This window comes from Boleophthalmus pectinirostris, unplaced genomic scaffold, assembly GCF_026225935.1.
Source record: "Boleophthalmus pectinirostris isolate CB_2022bp ecotype Guang Dong unplaced genomic scaffold, ASM2622593v1 HiC_scaffold_14, whole genome shotgun sequence".
Classification (NCBI taxonomy): domain Eukaryota; kingdom Metazoa; phylum Chordata; class Actinopteri; order Gobiiformes; family Gobiidae; genus Boleophthalmus; species Boleophthalmus pectinirostris.
The window spans coordinates 4,697,641-4,720,336 of NW_026571047.1; the positions used below are offsets into that span (position 1 = coordinate 4,697,641).

Consider the following 22,696-nt stretch of genomic DNA (forward strand, 5'->3'; position numbering starts at 1 on the left):
TATTATCCTTTTGTATCAGAGAATATCACAGTTAGCAGGTTTTGCCCATCCTGTCACAAGTGAACAACAGCATAGATATATCCACCTTAAAAACCCTTTCTCTCCTGGACAATTGGGGATTACACAGATTTACACATTTTCACCCTATTATCACTTATAACTCATAATGAATTAGTACTTTATGAAGAATGATTCAGTAACTACTTCATTAAAGCTCCAACATTGTCTTCTCCAGCTGTAGAATCTTTTTGTGACTGGAAGGGCAGCTGGCTTCCAAATCTGCCAGTGGAATTTATTCAGTGTGGCAATCCTGATCAAACAAAGACAGCTGAATTCTAAATATACACTAGTCATATTGGATCTAATCTCCAGATACAAAATTGTAACAATTTGGGGTTGTGCTATAAATTGTAAGAAAGAAAAGAAAAAATATAATACAAATCTAAATTTTGCTTAATGATCTTGTTTGCTTAATGATCTCTTTGATTCTGATTCTCTTGCACATTATGACTTTTTGTTCAAATGATATGTCAAAATAGTAAACACTGAACATCATTTCAATGACATGACTTATCTATCCCACATTACATATAGTATACTTCATGTATGAGCACAGGGTTCCTTTAAGGACCTTTAATGATGATGGCCTATTCTTATACAATGCTATAAATATAAAGTTGTATATATTCTCTTGTAAGTAACAGATGTTGCCAAGCACACATATTTCACATAGAGTTGAGACATTCTATCCTGTATGGCATTCTAGTTTGTGGTTTGTCCAGCTGACTCCTCTTGTCTGTCTTCAGGTGGTTGGGAGTGAGGATTGAGTTCATTGGGAATTGCATCGTACTGTTTGCTGCTCTGTTTGCGGTCGGTGGGAAGTCGAGCCTGAGCCCGGGTCTCGTGGGGCTGTCGGTGTCCTACGCCTTACAGGTACACTAAATCTGTACTACTGACAAAGAAGGCCTATTGTGCTTTTGTCTGCTCTGTAATTCTAATCTCTGACCCACGTGGATCATTGTGTTATCACTTGGACCAGGGCCCAGCTGATAGGGATTTTTTTGGATCCGATATGATACAGATAAAACAGGCTTTAGAGGCGCCGATAGCCAATATAAAAGCCGATATATTAAGTGATGTAAAAATTCACTGTAATCTTCAGTCGATTATAAAACTTAAGTTTGGCTCTTTTTAAGTTTGGTTTATTTAGGCTGCATTTCCAGGTATTTTGCCTCTTTACAGTCATATTTAAGAATAATTGGTCGGCCTAATGGCATTTTTGCATAACATCTAGCCTGTAGTGCAAACAAAGTAAGTAAACTACTACCGCTATTAGCCTTTAGCAGTTTTCATAAATGTGTGCCGCGGTAATGAGTCATATTTGTAAATGCAGACCATTCACATCTCAATTCACAGCTCATTTACATAGCAATGCAGGTCCAGTAATGTGTACAGCCACTATAGTCACTTTACACTAGGCCAAAGTAAGAAAAAAAAAAACAAAATGAGACAACCAAAAAATCAATCAAACAAAAAGGTGAGCTGGCTGCAGGGATCCAGCCGCCCCGAGCAGGCGGATTACTGTCCTTTTATACCCCGCGCTCCCACAAGTGGCATCCGCGGATTGGAGGGGACAGAAAGGTGACCGGCCAATCCTCCACACACAAAAGCAAATAGAGAAGGACGGGAGCACTAATAACGAATTCCAAAGGGCCGAGGCCCGTAAGATTAACCAACCAACCAAAAGTAAATAAAAAAGTAAAACCGACGCATTTGTAACACTCACACAGACACCTCTCAGATCACAAGTCATCAAAAATAAGTGTCCTTTTTATCCTGACTCAAAGCAATCATCCATAAAAAGAATATAGTCCAGTATGTTGACAGCAGCTGCATGTGTCTGTGAGACAGTCCTCTCTACTCTGCACTCGCACTTTGATAAAAACAAGCAGTAGTTTTGTTGCTGGTCTAAAGTGAAGTGAGGACATTTATCTGTCTATAAATAGGATTAAACAGCTGTAATATAGAGAGTCTATGCTTTATAACAAGGTATAACATGCCCACGTGGACTATCGATCCAAATCAGCCAGACTTAGGTCTATGGCCGATACATCTCAAAGTCCTCATATCGGCCAACCAGTATATAGGTCGGGCTCAAATTTGAACATTTTCAATCACAATATTCATCTAAATTAATACAATGAACAAGTCCACTTCTGTGTTAAAAAACTGTGATGATCAACAAGAGCAGACGTCGCCATACACATCATCACAACAAAGAGCAATGCATCTGTCAGCACCTCCCATGGAAAACTGCACATCACTGTAGCGAGGACCACATGAAGTTGTCAAATCTTACATGTATAACCGATTAAGAAAATAAAATTGTAGAACAAAGTATGTATGGGCTCTGATTAACTTTACACTGAAAAAACATGTTTCCCTGAGGTTGCTGTCGCTAGCTTTAGCAACAGGTTTGATTGACAGCGTTGTTTGCATTGTGTCCCACAGGTAACCATGTCCCTGAACTGGATGGTGCGCATGACCTCTGACCTGGAGAACAACATTGTAGCAGTGGAGAGAGTGAAGGAGTACTCCGAAACTCAGACAGAGGTGAGTTTGCATTCAGGAATTTCCATACAGTCACATACAGAATGATGCCAAACAACACCGAGCTGGAAGTATAAGTACATGTGAGGTCTGGAAAGTTACTGTACTCTAAGCCATCCACAGTTATCTCACCTCTCTTTCTTTCAAAAGTTTAAACATAAACCTTGGAATTCCCAATCTTAACTTGAACATGACAACTAATGACCTCACAAGTTAAAACAGAGTACTTTGAACTTTGGAGATATAGACAGATGTAGACAGACCAATAATAAAAGGTTAATGAAATAAAACACAGCTCCAGGTCTGTTCTTCAGGAGGTAACAACATTATAACATGACTTAAAGCTCATAACATAAGTATCAATGTTGTGTAGTATACGACCTTTAAACTGTTTAATTCATCTAATTTTGTATGAAAGACTGATCTAAAATGGTTCTAGAATTTAAAAAAGCAACTTGTAACTCCTTGTAACTTGTCCTTTACACTTTACCTTAAAGCCCCACCAACTTTTTACCTAAAAATAGAATCAAATAAAAGCCCGTTTGTTTGTTTTTCCTTTTGGATGCTTCATTGTACTGAAACGTGTACTTTGTTTTGTGATCGGGCTTGCATCTCCACAAACTTGACTCTAGGCCACCTAGGGCCCCCAAACCTGGATATGACAATATGACATTAAATGAGAGTAGTTTATTTTAAACAAAAAAACACCATTAAAATTAGGGGCGTGCAAAAATATTGAAATATCGATATATCGTATCACTTAATATGATGATACAGTATCGATATCATGAGTTGCTGTATCGATATATCACCAAGAGTATTTTTTGGAATATTTTACTCAATTATTTTGTTACAGCTACAGTTTTGTTATTTGTTCAAAGGAAGGAAACTCGTTTATGCGACACATTTGACATTTGACTGTTTTGATGATTAAAATGTTTGTGTTTCATATGAACTTTACACAAGACGTGGTTTAACAAAGACTTTTACTATCACAGACATGATTTAGCCTTTATTTTTATTCAACCGTATCGAATCGATTTGAAATATATCATATTGAATCGAAAGCTCACTGTATCGAGATATGTATGGTATCGTGGCCTATGTATCGAAGTATGTATCGTATCGGCAACTTCTTAATGATACCAGCCCTAATCAAAATAGTATCTGACTGTCTAATCTATTTTAACTGTCAAAGCTCTGTGTGGAGTTTGATTGTTTCTCCCCGTGTCTGGATGGGTTTCCTCCGGGTGCTCCGGTTTCCCCCATCAACCCAAAACATGCTACAGGTCTCCAGGAAAACAGTTGATAGCCAAGGTCAGTTAAATACAATCAATCCATGAACTTGTTCAGGGACGACAGGTGGAAGTTAACACTGATGCTTCAACCTGGTACAAACATCTCTCCTGTTAAGGTTCATGTAAACATAGTGCACTGTCCCTGTCTCATTAAATAAATAAGTAAATAAATAAGCATTTCCCCTGTCACATTAGAGTGGGCTTGATCCTGATTTGAACATAACTGTAGCAGAATCATAATCATATATAACGGATGTAAACAAAAATGTAATTGTACTAGCAAAAAAATAAAACTTCTTTTAGCTCTGGTTATGTAGTAGGCGACCTAACTAATAAGACAAGTTTCCAATCCACCCTAATTCAAATAGAGATGTGCGTGTCTCAAGAATAATGGAGAAAAACAGGCGATAAATTAAAAAAAAAATTATAATGAGGGAACCAAACTCAAATTGGCCTAGTGCCCCTAAATTGTTAACTTCACCAGTGTCTGGAGGACTCCTGCTTGTTTTCCATGGAATTGCTGTTCGTTGTCTTTAATCTTCCACAGTGTATGGGATACTGTGGAGCAGCACATGTATGATTTTAAGTTTCAGTTTCGATGGAATCATGCAGGTGACACCTCCAGAAAGTGACGCTTTGTTACTTGAATGTGACTGAATGACTGATATATCCAACAGTACTTAAACTGAGTACACATTTTCAGTACTCTCCACTACTGCTACTTGTTATTAGATCCCCACCAGTGCCAGCCTATTGCACAACACATGTGTTCTGTACACAACGTTCTCCCATTAGCTGCTAGAGTCTTCAGTGAGCACATTTGTTTTGAGCACTTCTCCTAAGCCCGTCCCATGGGTCCGATAAACGTTTGGCCACTACACGTCAGAGAATGATAAACAAATTACGCTGTGCCTAATGAGTTGTTCAGGAGAGCCCTGTTTGTGTCCCCAGGCGCCGTGGGAGATCGAAGACAAGAAGCCGCCTCCTGATTGGCCGCCACACGGGAATGTGCAGTTCAAAGATTACAGCGTGAGATACAGAGAGGGACTGGACCTGGTGCTCAAGAACCTCAGCCTGAGCGTCAAAGGAGGGGAGAAGGTCTGCACTCTTCTTCATCAGACTACAGCAGGAAATGGGACTTTTGACAAACATGACCTTAGCTTTGAATCAGATTATAATCTCCAAAACATGCTTCATGTGTTTCAGTCTTATTTTACTCATAGATTTGTTTTAGCACTTCATTTAATAGTAACTTTGCAGAGAGCTGCTATTGCTTTGAGCCTAATTTAAAGGAACTGTATGTAGGATTTTCATAAACGTGACCTAAAATAGCTTTTACTGAAAACAGCTGTAATGCTTAATTACAACAACATTTGACGTGACGCCCATGTTATTTGTAAATTATGTTTTAATTTGGTGTTTTGGTTCTCAAGGCTGTTGTCCAATCAGAAAGCAGAATGAGTCTCACATGAGGCTCTCATTTGTGTTGCCAGGTTCAATGTAGAAATGGAGTTGGTTTAAACCTAAAATGTCTCTCTCTGATCCGAATGGTCCGAAGTGTAAACCCCAGCACCTACAGCATCATGAGTCAGTGCTAGTGCAGCGTCTGCAGCTCAGGGAGGGAATTCTGGAGGTTTTGGGCTTTCTGTTATGTATTTTGTCTTCTCTAAAGCCAATAAAAATGACTTTTATCAATTTCCTTAACATGAACAACCCAGAAAACACTTTCTTCCTCCAAAGTCTTGCGTGTGCTCCAAAGCACATGCTTTTACTTAGAGAGGGGCTGGCTCTAGAGCTCTCGTCTGAAGCAGCACACAGAGGTGGTGAAAAGCTGACCTGTGTGTTTGTTGTGCAGATTGGAATAGTGGGTCGGACCGGAGCGGGGAAGTCCTCCATGACCCTGTGCCTGTTCCGCCTGCTGGAGGCAGCAGGAGGAGAGATCACCATCGACGACGTGAAGATTGCAGAGATCGGCCTGCACGACCTGCGCTCCAAACTCACCATCATCCCTCAGGTGCACTACTGTTCTGACACACACTTTAATTAAAGCTTTTGTCTTTATGTTCATGACTATTTACATTCTCACTCAAGGCTTCAAAACTATGAATGAGCGCATGGAGTGCAGTAAAAGGGTGAAATAACTTATGATTTATAGTTTAGATTCTTCAGAATATCCTCCCTTTTGCTTTGATCACTGCTTTGTACAGTCTTGGCATTCCTCTCCTGACCCTGACATGGCACAGCTGTGAAGTGAAACCACTTCAGAGACTTCATCATGAAGGTCACTGAGAGAAGGCCAAGTGTTTGCAGCAATATCAGCAAAGCAAAAGGTGGATAGTTTGAGGATTTCTATATAAAATATGAAATATATTTAGAGTTTGTTTTTATTTGTCTTATCTTTGCAACATAATTCCATCTGTCTTGCTTCATATATTTGATGTCCTCAGTGTGTATCAACAAGAACAAATTGGCCAAAACAAATTCAAGGAATGAGAATTTTTGTCCAAACTTTTGACTGGTAATATAGAATTAGACTGGGATGTTGTGCAATTGTTTGAAAATTCTGATAATCTGGCCTGTAAAAAATATTTATTAAACCTTAAGAGTCGCTATTTGGTGAAAAAATACAGATCTAGACATTAAGTTGATTTAAAAGTGCTGTACCTGAGTTTTACTGTCTAAAAACAGGAAACTAGTTCATTTTAAAGGGTTTTAAACGGTCCAAAGTTCTTCCTCACTTACCTTATGCATGAGAGAATCCTAATTATTCACCACGATGACTTTTTAAGCTTTAAGAGAACAGAAAGTAGTTGTTTCACTCACACATGTTTAACACACAAATCCTGCATATTTAGTCTGAGTTTGTCTCACATACAGAAAACACTCTGTTCCACCTTGTGATGTCATGTGGTAATACAGGAAATGCTCCACTGTGTTTTTAAACATATATAATTTAGATCATTTCAGCCTTGGACATGGCAGTCTCTACTGAACTAATGTTAAAAGGAGCTGTTAACTAGAAAACTACAGTTTCATGATATCACAAGGTGGAACAGAGCATTTTGACCTTAGATGTAGACAGACTAATAATACAGGATGACTCAAACATGTGTGAATGAAATAAAACACACCTCCAGGTCTGTTTTTGAGGAGATAATATTTTAACAGGGCTTAACGCCAAGTAATTTAGGACCTTTAAGTAGAGCTGTGTGTTTTGTGTTGGCCCCAGGAGCCCGTGCTGTTCTCAGGGACTCTGCGCATGAACCTGGACCCGTTTGACAGATACAGCGACGAGGAGGTGTGGAAGGCTCTGGAACACGCTCACCTGCACAAGTTTGTGAGCAACCAGCCGGCTCAGCTGCTGCTGGAGTGTGCCGAGGGCGGGGAGAACCTCAGGTGAGACACACACTGTGGAAAGGAGTGGACTAAGAGAGTGTGACATCACCCACAGCATCTGGCTCCAGTCAAATAAAGCTCACAGAGGCTAGCAGTTATAGGAACGAATTTGGACTTTCTCTACGGACAAAAAAGCAAAATAAAAACATCGGGAGCGTGTAGAGCAGGTTAATATGAACATGTTAAAGCCAAAATGACGAGGCTCACAGCAGCAGTTACACAGAGAAGGTTTTTCAACATTACGTCAATTGGAGCCAGAGTCGATGGAGCCAGAAGTGCACCCACGCTCATTTCCTATTTGGAATGTGGTGGATAGCGGGTTAGCTATGACCATTTATATATACAGTCTCTGGGGACCAAAGAAGAAAGGAGAAGTGAGATTCAACTTTTCTATACCATAGTTTTCAGACTATAAGACGCTCTTAAAATGGACATTGTACCTTATAATCCGGTGCACCTTATAAATTAATTCTGGTTGTGTTTACTGGCCTCAAACTGATTGTATGTGGTACACGGTGCTCAGAAATCTGTCAAAATGTTTTAGTACGACTTTTGTAAACTATGAAGCCCGACCGCTCGATGGATTATCAGAACATTACGGCTCCTGTAGTCAGGAGCCTCACAGAGTTAATCCAACAGGAGATGAACTGCATCAGCACACAAGGAGCAGCTGTTTTTTCAGTGCTTATAGTTTATGCAAATGAGTCATGTGGCTTTAAGTTTTGTTTCTGTAAAACGTAAACAAATGTGGCAAAGCTGCATTAAACATATTATTACTGAATGTATATTTGAGTCGTCCTCGTAGGAAATAAAAAAACAAACTTAAATGATCGACTCACATTCACATTCATAATCCACATTCATCAAGACAGGGAGACAACGCCGGGCGAAATACACCACGATCTGCCAATGGATCGTGGACGCCTGGACTAAGGATCAGTCTCAAGTGTTTCACTTAATGCACCTTATGTATGAAAATAGACAAGAGAATTCAACATTATTGATATTGCACCTTTATGATCTGGTGTACTTTATAGTCCAAAAAATATGGTACAATGTTTCCTAGTAGTTATTTACTGCATTAGAAGTTGGAGAGATGCAGATGCAGAGATACATACTGGTGTGAGAGCCTTTCCCACGCCTCCGTTTTAGTTGATTTGTCATCAGCAATACATGTCTTTAGTCAACCAACAATGTCTTTAGTCGACTATAGCTGTACTCATATGATCATATGTGCTTTAATGCCCTGTGTGTGTGTGTGTGTGTGTGCGCGTGTGTGTGTGCGCGTGTGTGCGTGTGCGTGTGTGTGCGTGTGTGCGTGTGTGTGTGCGTGTGCGTGTGTGTGTGTGCGTGTGTGTGCGTGTGTGTGTGTGCGTGTGTGTGTGTGTGCGTGTGTGTGTGTGTGTGTGTGTGTGTGTGTGTGTGCGCGTGTGTGTGCGTGTGTGTGCGTGTGTGTGTGTGTGTGTGTGTGTGTGTGTGTGTGAGCGTGGGGCAGAGGCAGCTGGTGTGCCTGGCTCGTGCTCTCCTCAGGAAAACCCGCATCCTGATCCTGGACGAGGCCACGGCCGCCATCGACCTGGAGACGGACGACCTGATCCAGTCCACCATCCGCACACAGTTTGACGAGTGCACAGTGTTCACCATCGCGCACCGCCTCAACACTATCATGGACTACACCAGGTACACACCTCGTATGAATGTGGTGTGTGATGGTGCAGGACGGATTTTCACCATCACAGAATGTGGAGTGAATGAATAAAGCTCTTTGGACGTCTTGAAAGTGAAATGATTACTTATTTAACATGTAATGTCATATTGTAGAATATTCCAGTCAAAGCAATAACATCTCCACAGAGACAAGTGTCCCTTTAAAACCTGACATAAAATGCTGCCACCATGTTCTGTCTATGTAACCCACTGGCCATTCCAAATTAATTGTTCTGAATTAAATAGTTTGGAATTAAAATATTCTCCTTTGAGTTTACATGGAAATAATAATTCTGAATTGAGGTTTACATGGAAAACATGTAATCACCTTTATTTAATTCCGCTCATCGTCTGGAGGTGGGGAAGTGTTCTGACTGGACAGAGACACAAACATATTTACGTCAACCAGAAGAAAACACACACTTCAGCTGCTACCGGCTTTTTTGTTATCTCAGTTTGTTGTTACACCACGGACACAAACTTTTTCCACAGTGGTTCTGATGATAATTGCACAGCAGCTGGAGAATTCTCTCATCACACTTTACGTCTGTCAGCTGAGGATCAGAAGGGAAGAGCGTCGGAGAAGGAGGAAGAAGACAAAATGTGTTTGAGGCTGCTCTACCTCAGCCCACTCCCACATCCCGCTCACAAATCCAAAGAGATGTGGATGAAAGTCTGAAGCCAGGACTGGTGGAGCCGGATCGTCTGGATCCGTTTACATGATCCAGGAAGAAATTAATTTGGCTTTAAAATCGGAATAAACTCCCCACTTACTTCAGAATTAAGTTTAATTCCAAATGATCACTTTCATTAGGACTTAAGTGTTTACACGGTCTTTTTAAAGTGGAATCATTTTTTGTTCAGAATTAAATCATTTCCATTCAGAATTAAAGCTCTGGTGTAAACGTGGCAGATGTCTTTCTTTCCACACACTAACACTAACAGTAGTCCTGTGCTTGTGTTTGCAGAGTGCTGGTGTTGGACAAGGGAAGAATTGCAGAGTTTGACACTCCGTCAAATCTCATATCTGAGAGAGGAATCTTTTACGGCATGGCCAAAGACGCTGGGCTGGCTCAGTAACACACCCTCCCCTCCCAACACAGGAGCAGACCAGGCCCTGGGCTATGAGACTGGAACACCTTATATCAACTAAACTAAACCAAGTCACTAGAGCAGGTCGTCCTCTGGTCTCTGGCAGAACTGTCACCATATTTAAAGGGGATCTTCCCCATTTTTTCATATTATTGAATAAAAACATGTACAGATATCTTATAGAATCAACTCTTAAGGTCAGACTTTATGAGAGTGTTTTTGTTTGACTTTATCTTTTGTAAAACAGGAAATGAGACTGGTGCACAGTTTGCATACTAGTTGTTTATGAAGTTACCGTATCGGCACATTTACAGTTTACAGATTTTATACAGATTTACATTTTTTTTGTACCGTTTGGGAGCACATTACCTAATTCTATCAATACCTTTATATGTTGGGAGATGAGCTGTTTTCATCTTGCACAACACATATTTCTGAATGAAGTAGAGTAAATATTGTGACATGTCTAACCCTGGTTTCTCTTTGGAGTTACCATAGAGACCTACCTCCACAGAAAGTGACCCAGTCTCCAAACCCAGGGCCCTGTACGTCCTCCTTTCTCCAGCTTGGACATTACTCTGTCTGAACTCACTCTAGGATTTCACACATCAACCGCTGAGAGCCAAACCAGAGCAAGAGACACTGTGTGACACCGGGACATACAATAAAAGAACGGATCATTTTCCCCTCATACTGATTAAGCCACATTTCCCTTCTATTTTATTTTTAATTTTAATATTAATTTCCTCACCATAAACAACAAAATGGTCACATTTCATTATATAAAGACTGAAATGGACTTAAAACAACTGCATTATGGATATTAGTTAGTGCGTAGCTGGATAGTCTCTGAGATAAATCTGAATATTTAAATTTTTCCTAACAGCTCCATAGGAGAGACTACTCCGATAAATACTCATGTATAAGTACAAAGGTATTTAGGGGAAGTACTGCACAACATCTGATTTATAATTCTCAGTGAAAGGACATTAGAGTCTGGTATTGCAGTGAACACAAATGTTCAAATCATTTCATATTGTCTGTGCAAAATATAACTCAAGTAGAAGTACAGTTACACTGTACATTATATTACTAAAGGAGAGTAAAAGTATAGTGTCTGAAATTACTCTCAGAAGTACAATTTTACTGAAGGTCCTATGTTACACAAAACTGACTCTCGTGAGCTGTAAGTCGTCTTCTAATGCTGTTACCTCCTCAAAAACTCACCTGGAGTTGTGTTTTGTTTCATTCCTATGTTTGTGTAATCCTGTATCATTTGTCAGTCTACATCTTTGTAGCTCAAAGCTCAAGCTCCGAAAATTTTAAAAGTTACTCAAGTAATATGTAGCTAAGTAGTGTCCACCAGTGTGTATCCCCTGTTTGATCTCGCAGTGTCCCCTGCACTGTTTGGCTCGTCTCTGTGGTGTTGAGTGAGGACACAGTATGAGTCGAGCGTGCCCCTTAGTGCCTTCTGCCAGTGTGAGGAAGTAAGCCAGAATGTATCACTGTCAATGTCAACTCTTTATGCTGAAACATGAGACAATCGCAACTTTTATATTTGATGTTTTTCTACTCCAGAGAATACTGTGCCACTGTACTACACTGAGCGTTTTGTGACAAGCCCACTTATTTTTGTACTGTTATTTAAGTTAAAGGAATGTTTCTGCTAGACAAGTTTGCTCTGTGTTTTATGTGTGATTCTTTTGTGAAGCAGATCTTTCAAAACTTGAATTGTCAGCCACCAAAATATGAAATATGATAATAATGCCTTTATTAAAAAAAGAGTCTATGATGATGTGTGCTGTTATTGGCTTTGACGTGACACTGATGGTTCATTAGAGGAGAGAGACTCCAGGCTCCAGCAACAGAACCTCATTTAGTGAGTAAGACTAAACATGAAGCCTCTGGTTCTGTCCATGTGCATGAGAGGTTTGTGATAAACATGAGTGTAGCACATGCACGTTCTCCTCATATCCACCAGAGAGCGCTCACACTCCTTATTCTTCTGCACCATTACACTATTATAGTATAGTTAGTGTATAGTATAAAATTGTATATTGTAGTATCACTAGTATATTATATTAGAGTTAGTATATTGTATATTATTAAAGCACATTATAGATATTATTATGGAATATAGTGTAGGTAAGTAATAAAGTAATGAGTGTTATTTTAAAAACAAAATAAAAGTATTCAAGAAACACTTGAAGATACAGTATATGGAAACAAGCAGCAGGAGGCCATTTTTTTGGGCCAAATAAGAGTCAGGTTTGTGGAAATGCAAGCCTGCTCACAGTAAGAATCTGGTTTTCAAATAAAAACAGCAAAAAGGGATTTAAAAAAGTACATTAAGAGTACATTAAAAGTTACATATTTACTACTGGCTTAAAGTTCAGTCAAAAGGACGTGAATGGAAATACCCCAGTTTTCATAATGACTGGACTGCTCTCTCTGTCAGTGCAGGTCAGAGGGGTCAGCTCACAATGACACATGTACTGCCTCCTCTGCTCAGTCTTGGTACTGCTGCTACTGCTACTGACTTATGGTCATTTGTCTCTTCCTCACTGACCCACACTCTCACACTTTTATACCACTCCTGAAACATGGGACACTCTGATCACTCCTGAAACACATGACACTCTGATCACTCCTGAAACATGGGACACTCTGATCACTCCTGAAACACATGACACTCTGATCACTCCTGAAACACATGGGACACTCTGATCACTCCTGAAACACATGACACTCCTGATCACTCCTGAACTCCACTGAAACACACTCTGATCACTCCTGAAACATGTGATCACTCTGAAACATGTCACTCTGATCTGAAACACACTCTGATCACTCCTGAAACACTCTGATCACTCCTGAAACACGTGTCACTCTGATCACTCCTGAAACACGTGTCACTCTGATCACTCCTGAAACACGTGTCACTCTGATCACTCCTGAAACATGGGACACTCTGATCACTCCTGAAACACATGACACTCTGATCACTCCTGAAACATGGGACACTCTGATCACTCCTGAAACACGTGTCACTCTGATCACTCCTGAAACACATGTCACTCTGATCACTCCTGAAACATGGGACACTCTGATCACTCCTGAAACACGTGTCACTCTGATCACTCCTGAAACACGTGTCACTCTGATCACTCCTGAAACACGTGTCACTCTGATCACTCCTGAAACATGTGTCACTCTGATCACTCCTGAAACACGTGTCACTCTGATCACTCCTGAAACATGGGTCACTCTGATCACTCCTGAAACATGGGACACTCTGATCACTCCTGAAACATGGGACACTCTGATCACTCCTGAAACACGTGTCACTCTGATCACTCCTGAAACACATGGGACACTCTGATCACTCCTGAAACACGTGTCACTCTGATCACTCCTGAAACATATGACACTCTGATCACTCCTGAAACACGTGTCACTCTGATCACTCCTGAAACACGTGTCACTCTGATGAAACACGTGTCACTCTGATCACTCCTGAAACACATGTCACTCTGATCACTCCTGAAACACATGTCACTCTGTTCACTCCTGAAGCGTGTGACAGTGGGAGTACAGATCACAGCAGTGTGGCTGAGTCCTTGAATAACCCTTAGCCTGAAGCAGCGCTGTAGAAGAGTCTGTACTTGACAAGAATCCCTCTATCATCAGACAAACGTGTGTGTGTGTGTGCGTGTGTCTGTGTGTGTGACCTGGGGCACTGTCTGTCTGCAGCTCTGGCACGCGCTTTTGGAATGTGGGTTTTGCATGAGAGTGCAGGGCAAAAACAATGGGCACAGTTAGAGAAGTGTTTCTAGGAAAACCACAAGTTCTACGGTTGTGCCTCGTCTGAAAGTTGCGTGTGCATCTGTGCCAATGATTACAGCCTCGCTTCCATCAGTCTGCCCCAGGGCAGCTGTGGCTACAGTGGTATGACACCACCACAGTGTGGAGTGAGTGAAGAGTGAGTAGAGTGTGGAGCAGCATTTGGGCGAGCTTTGATGTGTCTGTAAATCACATTACAAAATCAACACATCAGTTTAAATGTGACCTCCACCGGGCACCAGGATCACACTCCTCACCTGCTCATGTCTGTACAAGAGCCCGGACTGAGCACATTCATCTTCTGTCACATCTTCAGGGGCCGCTGAGACTGTTTTGGTTCTGTTCTGGTTCTGTTCTGGTTCTGTTCTGGTTCTGTTCTGGTTCTGTTCTGGTTCTGTTCTGGTGGAGCTGTGGACACGTCCTGTGGGCACTCTTTGAGGAGCACAGGGTCTGCACCAGTTTCATGTGCAGTGGCACACGGTGCAGTTACATAAAGTGTGCACAAAAGCGGGCTTTGTGTGGGCTCTTGGTGGAGAGCAGGAGGTGCCATTCTGCACATCTTTATGTAATCATCACTTAAAGGGACATATATGTTAACCTAACATGTGAATCATGTCAAATACACTTTTCTGAGCTTTAATCATGTTCTACAGGCTGAGTGTAAACAGTCACAGACCCCAAGGACTTTTTAAAAAGCCTAAATCCCCCTGTGACTCCAGCTGAGTCGAGTATGAGAACTGTCCTGTCACTTTCACTGTGTGAAAGATTTCTCAGTTTTTTTGTGAAGAGAATGTACAGCTGCTGACTTGTCTGTAAATCCTGATCATGCTGTGAATTTTGAGCACTTGGACTCGTGTGTCTTGCTGAACTGTCAAATGTTGTAGTCGAGCTAAAACCATGACTGTACAAGTGACTCTAGTCCCTCCAGGTTCTTACGAGATGTCTTACAAGTAATTGGTCCGTGTCTTATGATCATTCTGAACACCTCTGAGCTCGGGCTGTGTCTCTTGTTTTTTTAAACATGCTTTTGCTTTAAAAAAAAACACCATTTGAGGTTCTGTCAAACTACAGGCCAATTTCTAAGTTGTCTCTGTCTTTTTTGTCAAAAGTGTTGAAAAAAAAAAAAGGACTTTTTGTGCAACATTCAAGTCTATCTGGAGGAAAACTGCATCTTTGAAAACTTTCAGTCTGGCTTTAAAACTCATCACAGCTCTGAAACTTTTAAGGCTTTTTAATGATCTTGTTGCTTCTGTTTCCTCCGTGGTGTTGTTGTGTTTAGATTTGACTGCAGCACTTGACACTGTGGATCACCAAATTTTGATTTCTCGTCTTCAGGAATATGTTGGTACCAAAGGTGTGGCTCTAAAGTGGTTCAGATCCTACCGTGAAGAAAGAGATTTTCTGTTCAGTTAGGTTCCTATAGTTTAGGTGTGACTCAGCTGAGCTGTGGAGTTCCACAGGCTCCGGTTTGGGTCCTTAACTGTTTTCTTTGTACATACTGCCCCTTGGGTCAGTTTTCAAAAAACACAACATTTCCTTGCATTGTTTTGCCAAGTTTTTACACGTTTACTTGCCCTTAAAACCCAGCACAGATAATACCCAGACCATCTCATGCAGCCTTCAGGATGTAAAGGACTGGATGGCTCTAAGCTTCTTTAAGTCAAATTGTGGTATTTGGTGATTTATCTGTTGCCAAAACATCTCAGAGTTTCTGAGCTGAAATTGCCTCCAGTCTGACAGAAATCTTGGTGTTATTTTTGATAGAACAGGTTGTCAGAGCAGGTTTTTACCAGCTGCATCTCCTGAGGTGAAGTCATACCTGCCCCGCCATGACCCAGAACACTTCATTCATGTCTTCATCACCTGCTGACTGGACTCCTGTAACTCTCTGTACAGTGGGTTAGACCAGGGCTCCATCGTCCACTTACAGTCAGTCCAAAACGCTTCAGCGCGCATGCTCACACAAACCAAGACATAATAATGAGCTCATTTCTCCAGCTCTGGCCTCTGCACCGGCTGCTGTCAGCTTCAGGGTGGATTTTAAGATCCTGTTGATGATTTTTAAATGTGTAAATGCGTTGGCCTGTCTCTTTATCTCTCGGAGCTTCTGTCTGTCCTTGTTCCCAGTAGAACCATGAGATCATCAGACCAGATGACGTTAAATGTTCCATGGTCCAGGCTAAAAACGTGAGGGGACGGGGCTTTTGGCGAAGCTGGTCCCAGACTCTGGAACAGTCTTCCTCTGGGTATTACAACTGCCCCATCTTGAAATATTTGTAAATCTTTGTTAAAAACTCATCTGAAAGCCCTGTTCTGAACACAAGCTGACAGGCTTTAGTCTTTGATTCTTTTACTGTGTTGTTGTGTGTGTTATTTTACCTTTGTACAGCTGTGGTTGTTGTTAATTGTGCTTTATAAATAAACTGGACTTGACTAAAAATGATCGTTTTAACCTCCCCCTGTCTCCGCCCACTGCTTTTGCAAATAGCTGCACTAATACTTAAAAGCAGAACAAACAGCATGATGCGTTTTCTTTCATTATTGATGACTGATTATTGATGACTGATTATTGATGACTGATTATTGATTATTGATGATTCTCTTAGCTCACAAACTCTGACTTGAGTTGCACGAGTGGCTCATGCGGCTCCCTCCTCGTGCGCAGGGCAGTCCTCGTGCGCGGCACACACAGGGTTAAGCGGCTCGGGCTCAGACAGGTGCCGCCAGCAGAGCCGCATCAGACCAAACCCTCCCGAGCATCCCCGGAGCCCCAGAGGCGGGATGGTGGTGCTCAGAGCGGGGAGCAGGCTCACAGAGACACGAGGCTCCACCTGCAGCGCCTCTCCGCGCCTCACGCGCTCCTAAACTCTTCAACTCTTCAACTCTTAAACTCTTCAACTCTGCGTAAACTTGTTTCTTTGAGAACTTCTCTCGGACTCTCGTGCGGCTCGTGCACTGCGGACATGTGCTGGAGGCGGTTTGCGCGCGGGTTCTGGATGCTGGCGTGCGCGTCCATGTGGATGGAGTGGCAGCTCGGAGCGGTGCCCGCAATCACCTACACTCACCCGGGCATCTGCCCCAACGACATGAACCCCAACCTGTGGGTGGACGCCATGAGCACGTGCACGCGCGAGTGCCTCTCTGACCAGGTAAACTCCAAACTCTCATCAGAAAGGTGTATACTATACACTTTTATATACACTTTTATATACAGATGTACACTTTTATATACACTTTTATATACACATGTACACTTTTATATACACTTTTATATACAGATGTACACTTTTATATACAGATGTACACTTTTATATACAGATATACACTTTTATATACAGATATACACTTTTATATATACAGATGTACACTTTTATATACAGATATAGTTTTATACACAGATATACTGTTTTATACACAGGTGTAGAGTCTTGTATACAGGTGTATAGTCTTGTACACAGGTGTATAGTTTATATACAGGTGTAGAGTCTTGTATATACAGGTGTAGAGTCTTGTACACAGGTGTATAGTTTATATACAGGTGTAGAGTCTTGTACACAGGTGTAGTCTTGTACACAGGTGTAGAGTCTTGTACACAGGTGTAGAGTCTTGTATATACAGGTGTATAGTTTATATACAGGTGTAGAGTCTTGTACACAGGTGTAGAGTCTTTTATATACAGGTGTAGAGTCTTGTACACAGGTGTAGAGTCTTGTACACAGGTGTAGAGTCTTTTATATACAGGTGTAGAGTCTTGTACACAGGTGTAGTCTTGTACACAGGTGTAGAGTCTTGTACACAGGTGTAGAGTATTGTATATACAGGTGTATAGTTTATATACAGGTGTAGAGTCTTGTACACAGGTGTAGAGTCTTGTATACACAGGTGTAGAGTTTATATACAGGTGTAGAGTCTTGTACACAGGTGTAGAGTCTTGTACACAGGTGTATAGTTTATATACAGGTGTAGAGTCTTGTACACAGGTGTAGAGTTTGATGTGTGCGGTGACTTCAGGAGGTGCTTCAGTCTAGTCTCCATCAGACCGATGCAGCTGTATTTCCCTGAGGGACAGTGGCCCCTGAGCTGGTACGTGTACAACACCATCACTTTGAACACTGTTCAGGCTAAAATATCTCCAAAACTAGATCTGTTTTAGAAATGATTTCATAACAACTGCTATATTAGATTTTTATGAAAAATCAAATACAAAAGACTTTATCAACATTGAGAAATCCAGCCAATCCAGGACTGAAGCAGCTTAATCCAGGACTAGACTAGGACGAACCAAGTCTGAAACAGGACTAAACCAGCACTAAACCAGCACTAAATCAAGATTATATCAGGACTAAATTGGGACTAAACCAAAAAGAAACTAGCCTATAGCATAAAATACATGTTTTACATATATGTATAGAAGTAAGTAAAGTTTTTACAAAGCGCTTTACAGTTCATTCTTCATTCACTCCAGGCCTGATGGTGGTAAACTACTACTGTAGCCACAGCTGCCCTGGGGCACAGTTACAGAAGTGTTTCTAGGAAAACCACAAGTTCTACGGTTGTGCCTCGTCTGACAGAAGTGAGGCTGCTAATCTGCACCATCGGCCCCTCCGACCACCACCATCACTCACACACACACCACTTTCATACTAGGCAATGAGGGTGAAGTGTCTTGCCTAAGGACACAACAACAGTTATTCCCACTGGAGCCCCACTGTGGCTCCTGATTTTCCCAGTGTCTCCCATCCAAGTACTACCCAGACCCAGCCCTGCTGAACTTCTGAGATCTGTTGGGATCAGGCTTTGACGAGCCCGTACAGCCACATGTATGTTTGGAAGAGGGTTACGGGTCAGATCAGTGGGAGGGCCTGATCTGGCCCCTGGGGCTTACAGGTGCACTATGTAACATTTCTAGTGGAGGGTCCGCCACCTGTTTGTCTCTATGGAAATGTTATTGATTTGATGATTGATTTGCCTAGAATGTTCCACAGTATAGATTAAACCTGTCTATCCCCTGGGAGACAAGCAGGCTACACTACATTACAGTTCAGATCTGTGGAGAAGCGCCTCTATTCACTATGTCCCTATCTGAGTAATAGAAACACCTGTAATGAATAAATGTTAGATGGAAATGTTTACAGTCACACCATGGAACATTCCAGGAAAAACAATAACATCTCCATGGAGACAAGCAGGTGCGGACTTTCCACCAGAAAAGTGGTGCAGTGCACCTTTAAAGTCTGGTTTACAGTTCTCTATCAAATCTACGCTGAAGTGCTGCACAGCTCCATAACACACATGAAAACCAAACAGACACTCGTGTTTGCAGTGGCGCGCTCATGCCGCGCTCGTGCACCTCGGTCATAAAGGTTACTACACGACCAACAACTTGGAAGAGCTAAAGTTTGTCACAGAAATGTTTGCACATGAGCCTAATATGATGATTGTTTATTGTCAGTGGCATGGTTCTGGTCTGTGTCAGGACGTCAGCTCTCAGTTGAACAGGGCCTGACGCAGAACTGTTCACCAAACTTAAGTGGAATAGGCTTGTTGTGTTTCTGTGTATGTCCTTCATGTTCATGAGTTGGTGTGTGTGTTCCTGCAGGAGTGTGAGCCTTCAGAGAAGTGCTGTCAGAACGTGTGTGGGAACCGCAGCTGTGTGGCGGCGCGTTATATGGACGGGACCAAGGGTCCGGTGGGCATGCCCCCTCAGGCCAGCTGTGCCAGCTTCATGTGCTCGCAGCAGGGCTCTGTGTGTGACATCTGGGACGGGCAGCCCGTGTGTAAGTGCAGGGACCGCTGCGAGAGGGAGCCCCACTTCACCTGCGCCTCCGACGGGATGACCTACTACAACAGGTGCTACATGGACGCGGAGGCCTGCTCCAGAGGCATCAGTCTGACCGTGGTCACCTGCCGCTTCCACCTGAGCTGGCCCAACACCAGCCCCACTCTGCCCCGAGCCACCACAGGACGCCCCACTACCGCCCCCCTCCACACCACCGCCCCCCACCCCCACAGAGCCCCAGTCCCCCGCTCTGGTCAGCAGCCCCGTGCAGCAGACGGTCAGCGTGGGCGACACGGCCAGCTTCCTGTGTGACACAGTGGGGCGTCCTCGCCCTGACATCACGTGGGAGAAGCAGCAGCCCGAGGGGGCCGAGCGCGTGCTCATGAAGCCCAACCACGTCAGGGGCAACATGGTGGTCACCAACATCGGCCAGCTGGTCATCTACAACGCCCAGCCCCAGGACTCTGGGGTGTACACCTGCACCGCCCGCAACCCCTCTGGCTCTGTGCAAGCTCACCACCCCCTCACCGTCCTGCCCCCTCAGCCCCTCCACAGCCAGGGGGCCAACCTGAGCCGCTGTCTCCCAGAGGAGTGTGTGAAGCCCCCTGGCAGCTCGGAGCCCTGCCCCGGTGAGGAGAGGGTCAGCTGGTACTATGAGCGCAAAGCTAATAACTGTCTGTCTGTGAGCCACTGCCAGGGCCCCGAGCAGCCTGGCTCCAGGCTCTTTGACACGTATGAGGCGTGTATGCGCTGCTGTGGCCCCGAGCTGTCGGGCCCCTGTGGACTGCCCAGTCTGCAGGGCCCCTGTAAGGCGTACGAGCCGCGCTGGGCATACAGCAGCAATCTGCTCCAGTGCCAGTCCTTCATCTATGGAGGATGTGAAGGCAACGACAACAACTTTGAGTCCAAAGAAGCCTGTGAGGAGATGTGCCCCTTCCCTAAAAACCAACACTGTAAAGTGTGCAAGCCCCGCGGCAAGATGGTCACCAGCTTCTGCAGGAGCGACTTTGTGATTGTGGGCCGGATGAGCGAGCTGACCGAGGAGAAGGACTCCGGACACGCCCTGGTCTCTGTGGAGGAGATCCTGAAGGACGAGAAGATGGGTCTGCGCTTCTTCGGCGCAGAGCCTCTGGAGGTCACTTTCCTGAACATGGACTGGACCTGCCCCTGCCCCAACATCACAGGGGCAGCCGCAGAGGGCCCGGTCATCATCATGGGGAATGTCAGTGACGGAATGGCTGTGCTGCAGCCCGAGAGCTTTGTGGGAGCGTCCAGTCCACGCCGAGTACGGAAGCTCAAAGAGGTCATATCTAAAAACACATGTGACATTCTGCGAGCCATCACCAACAGTCCCCAGTAAACTTCTGTCCGTCCGGATGCTTTATTTTAACAAAAGAACTCTTCTGACACTAATGCTGCATTTGACATGTTAAAGTGAATGTTCTCCTCCTGTGTCCCGTGTCATACTTAATGTGCTCCTGTTGTTTACTGTGTCATACTTACTGTGCTCCTCCTGTGTACTCTCATACTTACTGTGCTTCTCTTCACTGTGTACTGTCATAAATACTGTGCTACTGGGACATGTTGTCATAGAAAGCATCAGACACATGTGAGTGTGTGTGGATCACACACATATGTGCCAGCCCTGCGCTTTTGTCTTCACATTGTGGCTGTTTCTTTCATCCAATTGTTTTCTTGTGTGTGCAGAGTGACCGGTGTGCTGTGTGTGTGAGTACACATACATGTTTGTGTGTAGTATATAAGTATATGTGTATGTAATTTGCTGCAGACATGCTCATTGATCTTCATGTAAAAACAGAGATATAAGGGCTGTGAGCTGGTAACCACAGAGTTTAGTTAAACAAAGCTTTGATTGGCCTCTCTGTGGGATTGTAAAAATGTGTGCCCTGTGCCCAGCCTCTGTGGTGGGCTGTAATTGGCGCAGGAGCCGGGCTGTAGGCTCACATGGAGCTGTGGAGAGTTATGCGTTTCATGGCGTGCCAACAGGAGGCTTCAGGGGTGTTCGCCATCGCGCACTCTGTTTCTCCCATCCTCCTCCACAGGCCTTTACGGGCTGCACCCCCGGGAGGCCAGCACACTCCAGCAGCTGTTGGAGCACCACAACAAAGAGAGGCCCAGCCGCACCTTCAATCACTAAGTGAGAGCAGCGCGCACAAAACAAACTGGTTCCATGCCTGGAATGCCATTATCAGATCATACACGAGGACACGTCGAATGAGAGACCTCTGGGTTCATTACAAACTGGCAGCCCACAGTGAGGAGTGTGTGAGCCAGAATCACCACTGTGGACATCCACTTTCACTTCATGTAAATAGTGCTTGTAATTATGAATAAATCTACTTTATAATTAACATCAGACAAATGTAACATTTCATTTGTGTCTTATCAAAAGCCACTTTATTCAAATGAAGAAAGGCTGATGAACAAAGTGTTTGGCTGAGAATAAAGTGCACTGAGTGACCCTGCACTGGAGTCCAGTCCAGCCACACATGGAAAAGGAGAAGGGAGGTCTCTGTAGAACATGCACACAGTGTGATGAGGGTTTACACACCTCCAGCTGTGCTGAGCCTCACACGGACACATGAGGGCAGTAGAGAGTCCACATTAGCCCCAGCAGTAGAAAGGTGAACGAGGTCATAGTGGAGGTCCTCCTGGAGGTCCTTGTGCAGGCCCACCCCAGGACGGGCCCAGAGCAGAGCACAGGCCTGGGGAAGGCATCAGCCAGAGCACATCTGCTCTGCTCATCTCATCTGGAGCCAGTACTGAGAGGACAGTGGCCTCACACGCAGTGACGGAGCCACACAGGTCCCATGGCTGTAGATCACAGGTGGGGCCCAGGGTTGAGGGTTTGAAGCCGGAGTCAGTCTGATGTTTGCAATGACTCCCCTGACTCTTAATACTGGCACAGATCTCCTGACACACTGTCAGAGTCCACGAGGCCAACAGTCTG

General features: G+C 43.5%; 2 protein-coding genes across 5 annotated transcripts in view; both read left to right on the top strand.

Moving 5' to 3' along the window:
* The window catches only part of abcc3 (ATP-binding cassette, sub-family C (CFTR/MRP), member 3), a 124,761-nt gene extending 112,866 nt beyond the window's left edge, over positions 1–11,895 (top strand). For all 4 annotated transcript variants that reach the window (XM_020919219.2, XM_055150108.1, XM_020919220.2 and 1 more), the window contains exons 25-31: positions 807–933; positions 2,512–2,613; positions 4,860–5,006; positions 5,764–5,922; positions 7,138–7,304; positions 8,790–8,984; positions 9,980–11,895. In XM_020919219.2, the coding sequence (XP_020774878.1) occupies positions 807–933; positions 2,512–2,613; positions 4,860–5,006; positions 5,764–5,922; positions 7,138–7,304; positions 8,790–8,984; positions 9,980–10,091 (1,009 nt within the window). In that variant the 3' untranslated portion in view covers positions 10,092–11,895. The remainder of the gene's footprint in view (positions 1–806; positions 934–2,511; positions 2,614–4,859; positions 5,007–5,763; positions 5,923–7,137; positions 7,305–8,789; positions 8,985–9,979) is intronic.
* A 3,270-nt stretch (positions 11,896–15,165) lies between these two features.
* On the top strand, positions 15,166–22,315 carry LOC110155180 (WAP, Kazal, immunoglobulin, Kunitz and NTR domain-containing protein 2-like). The gene is given in 3 exon segments (XM_055150628.1): positions 15,166–17,095; positions 19,546–19,925; positions 19,927–22,315. Coding segments are annotated over 3 exon segments (1,725 nt in total). The 5' UTR covers positions 15,166–16,909; the 3' UTR covers positions 21,086–22,315.
* Positions 22,316–22,696: the final 381 nt, after the last annotated feature.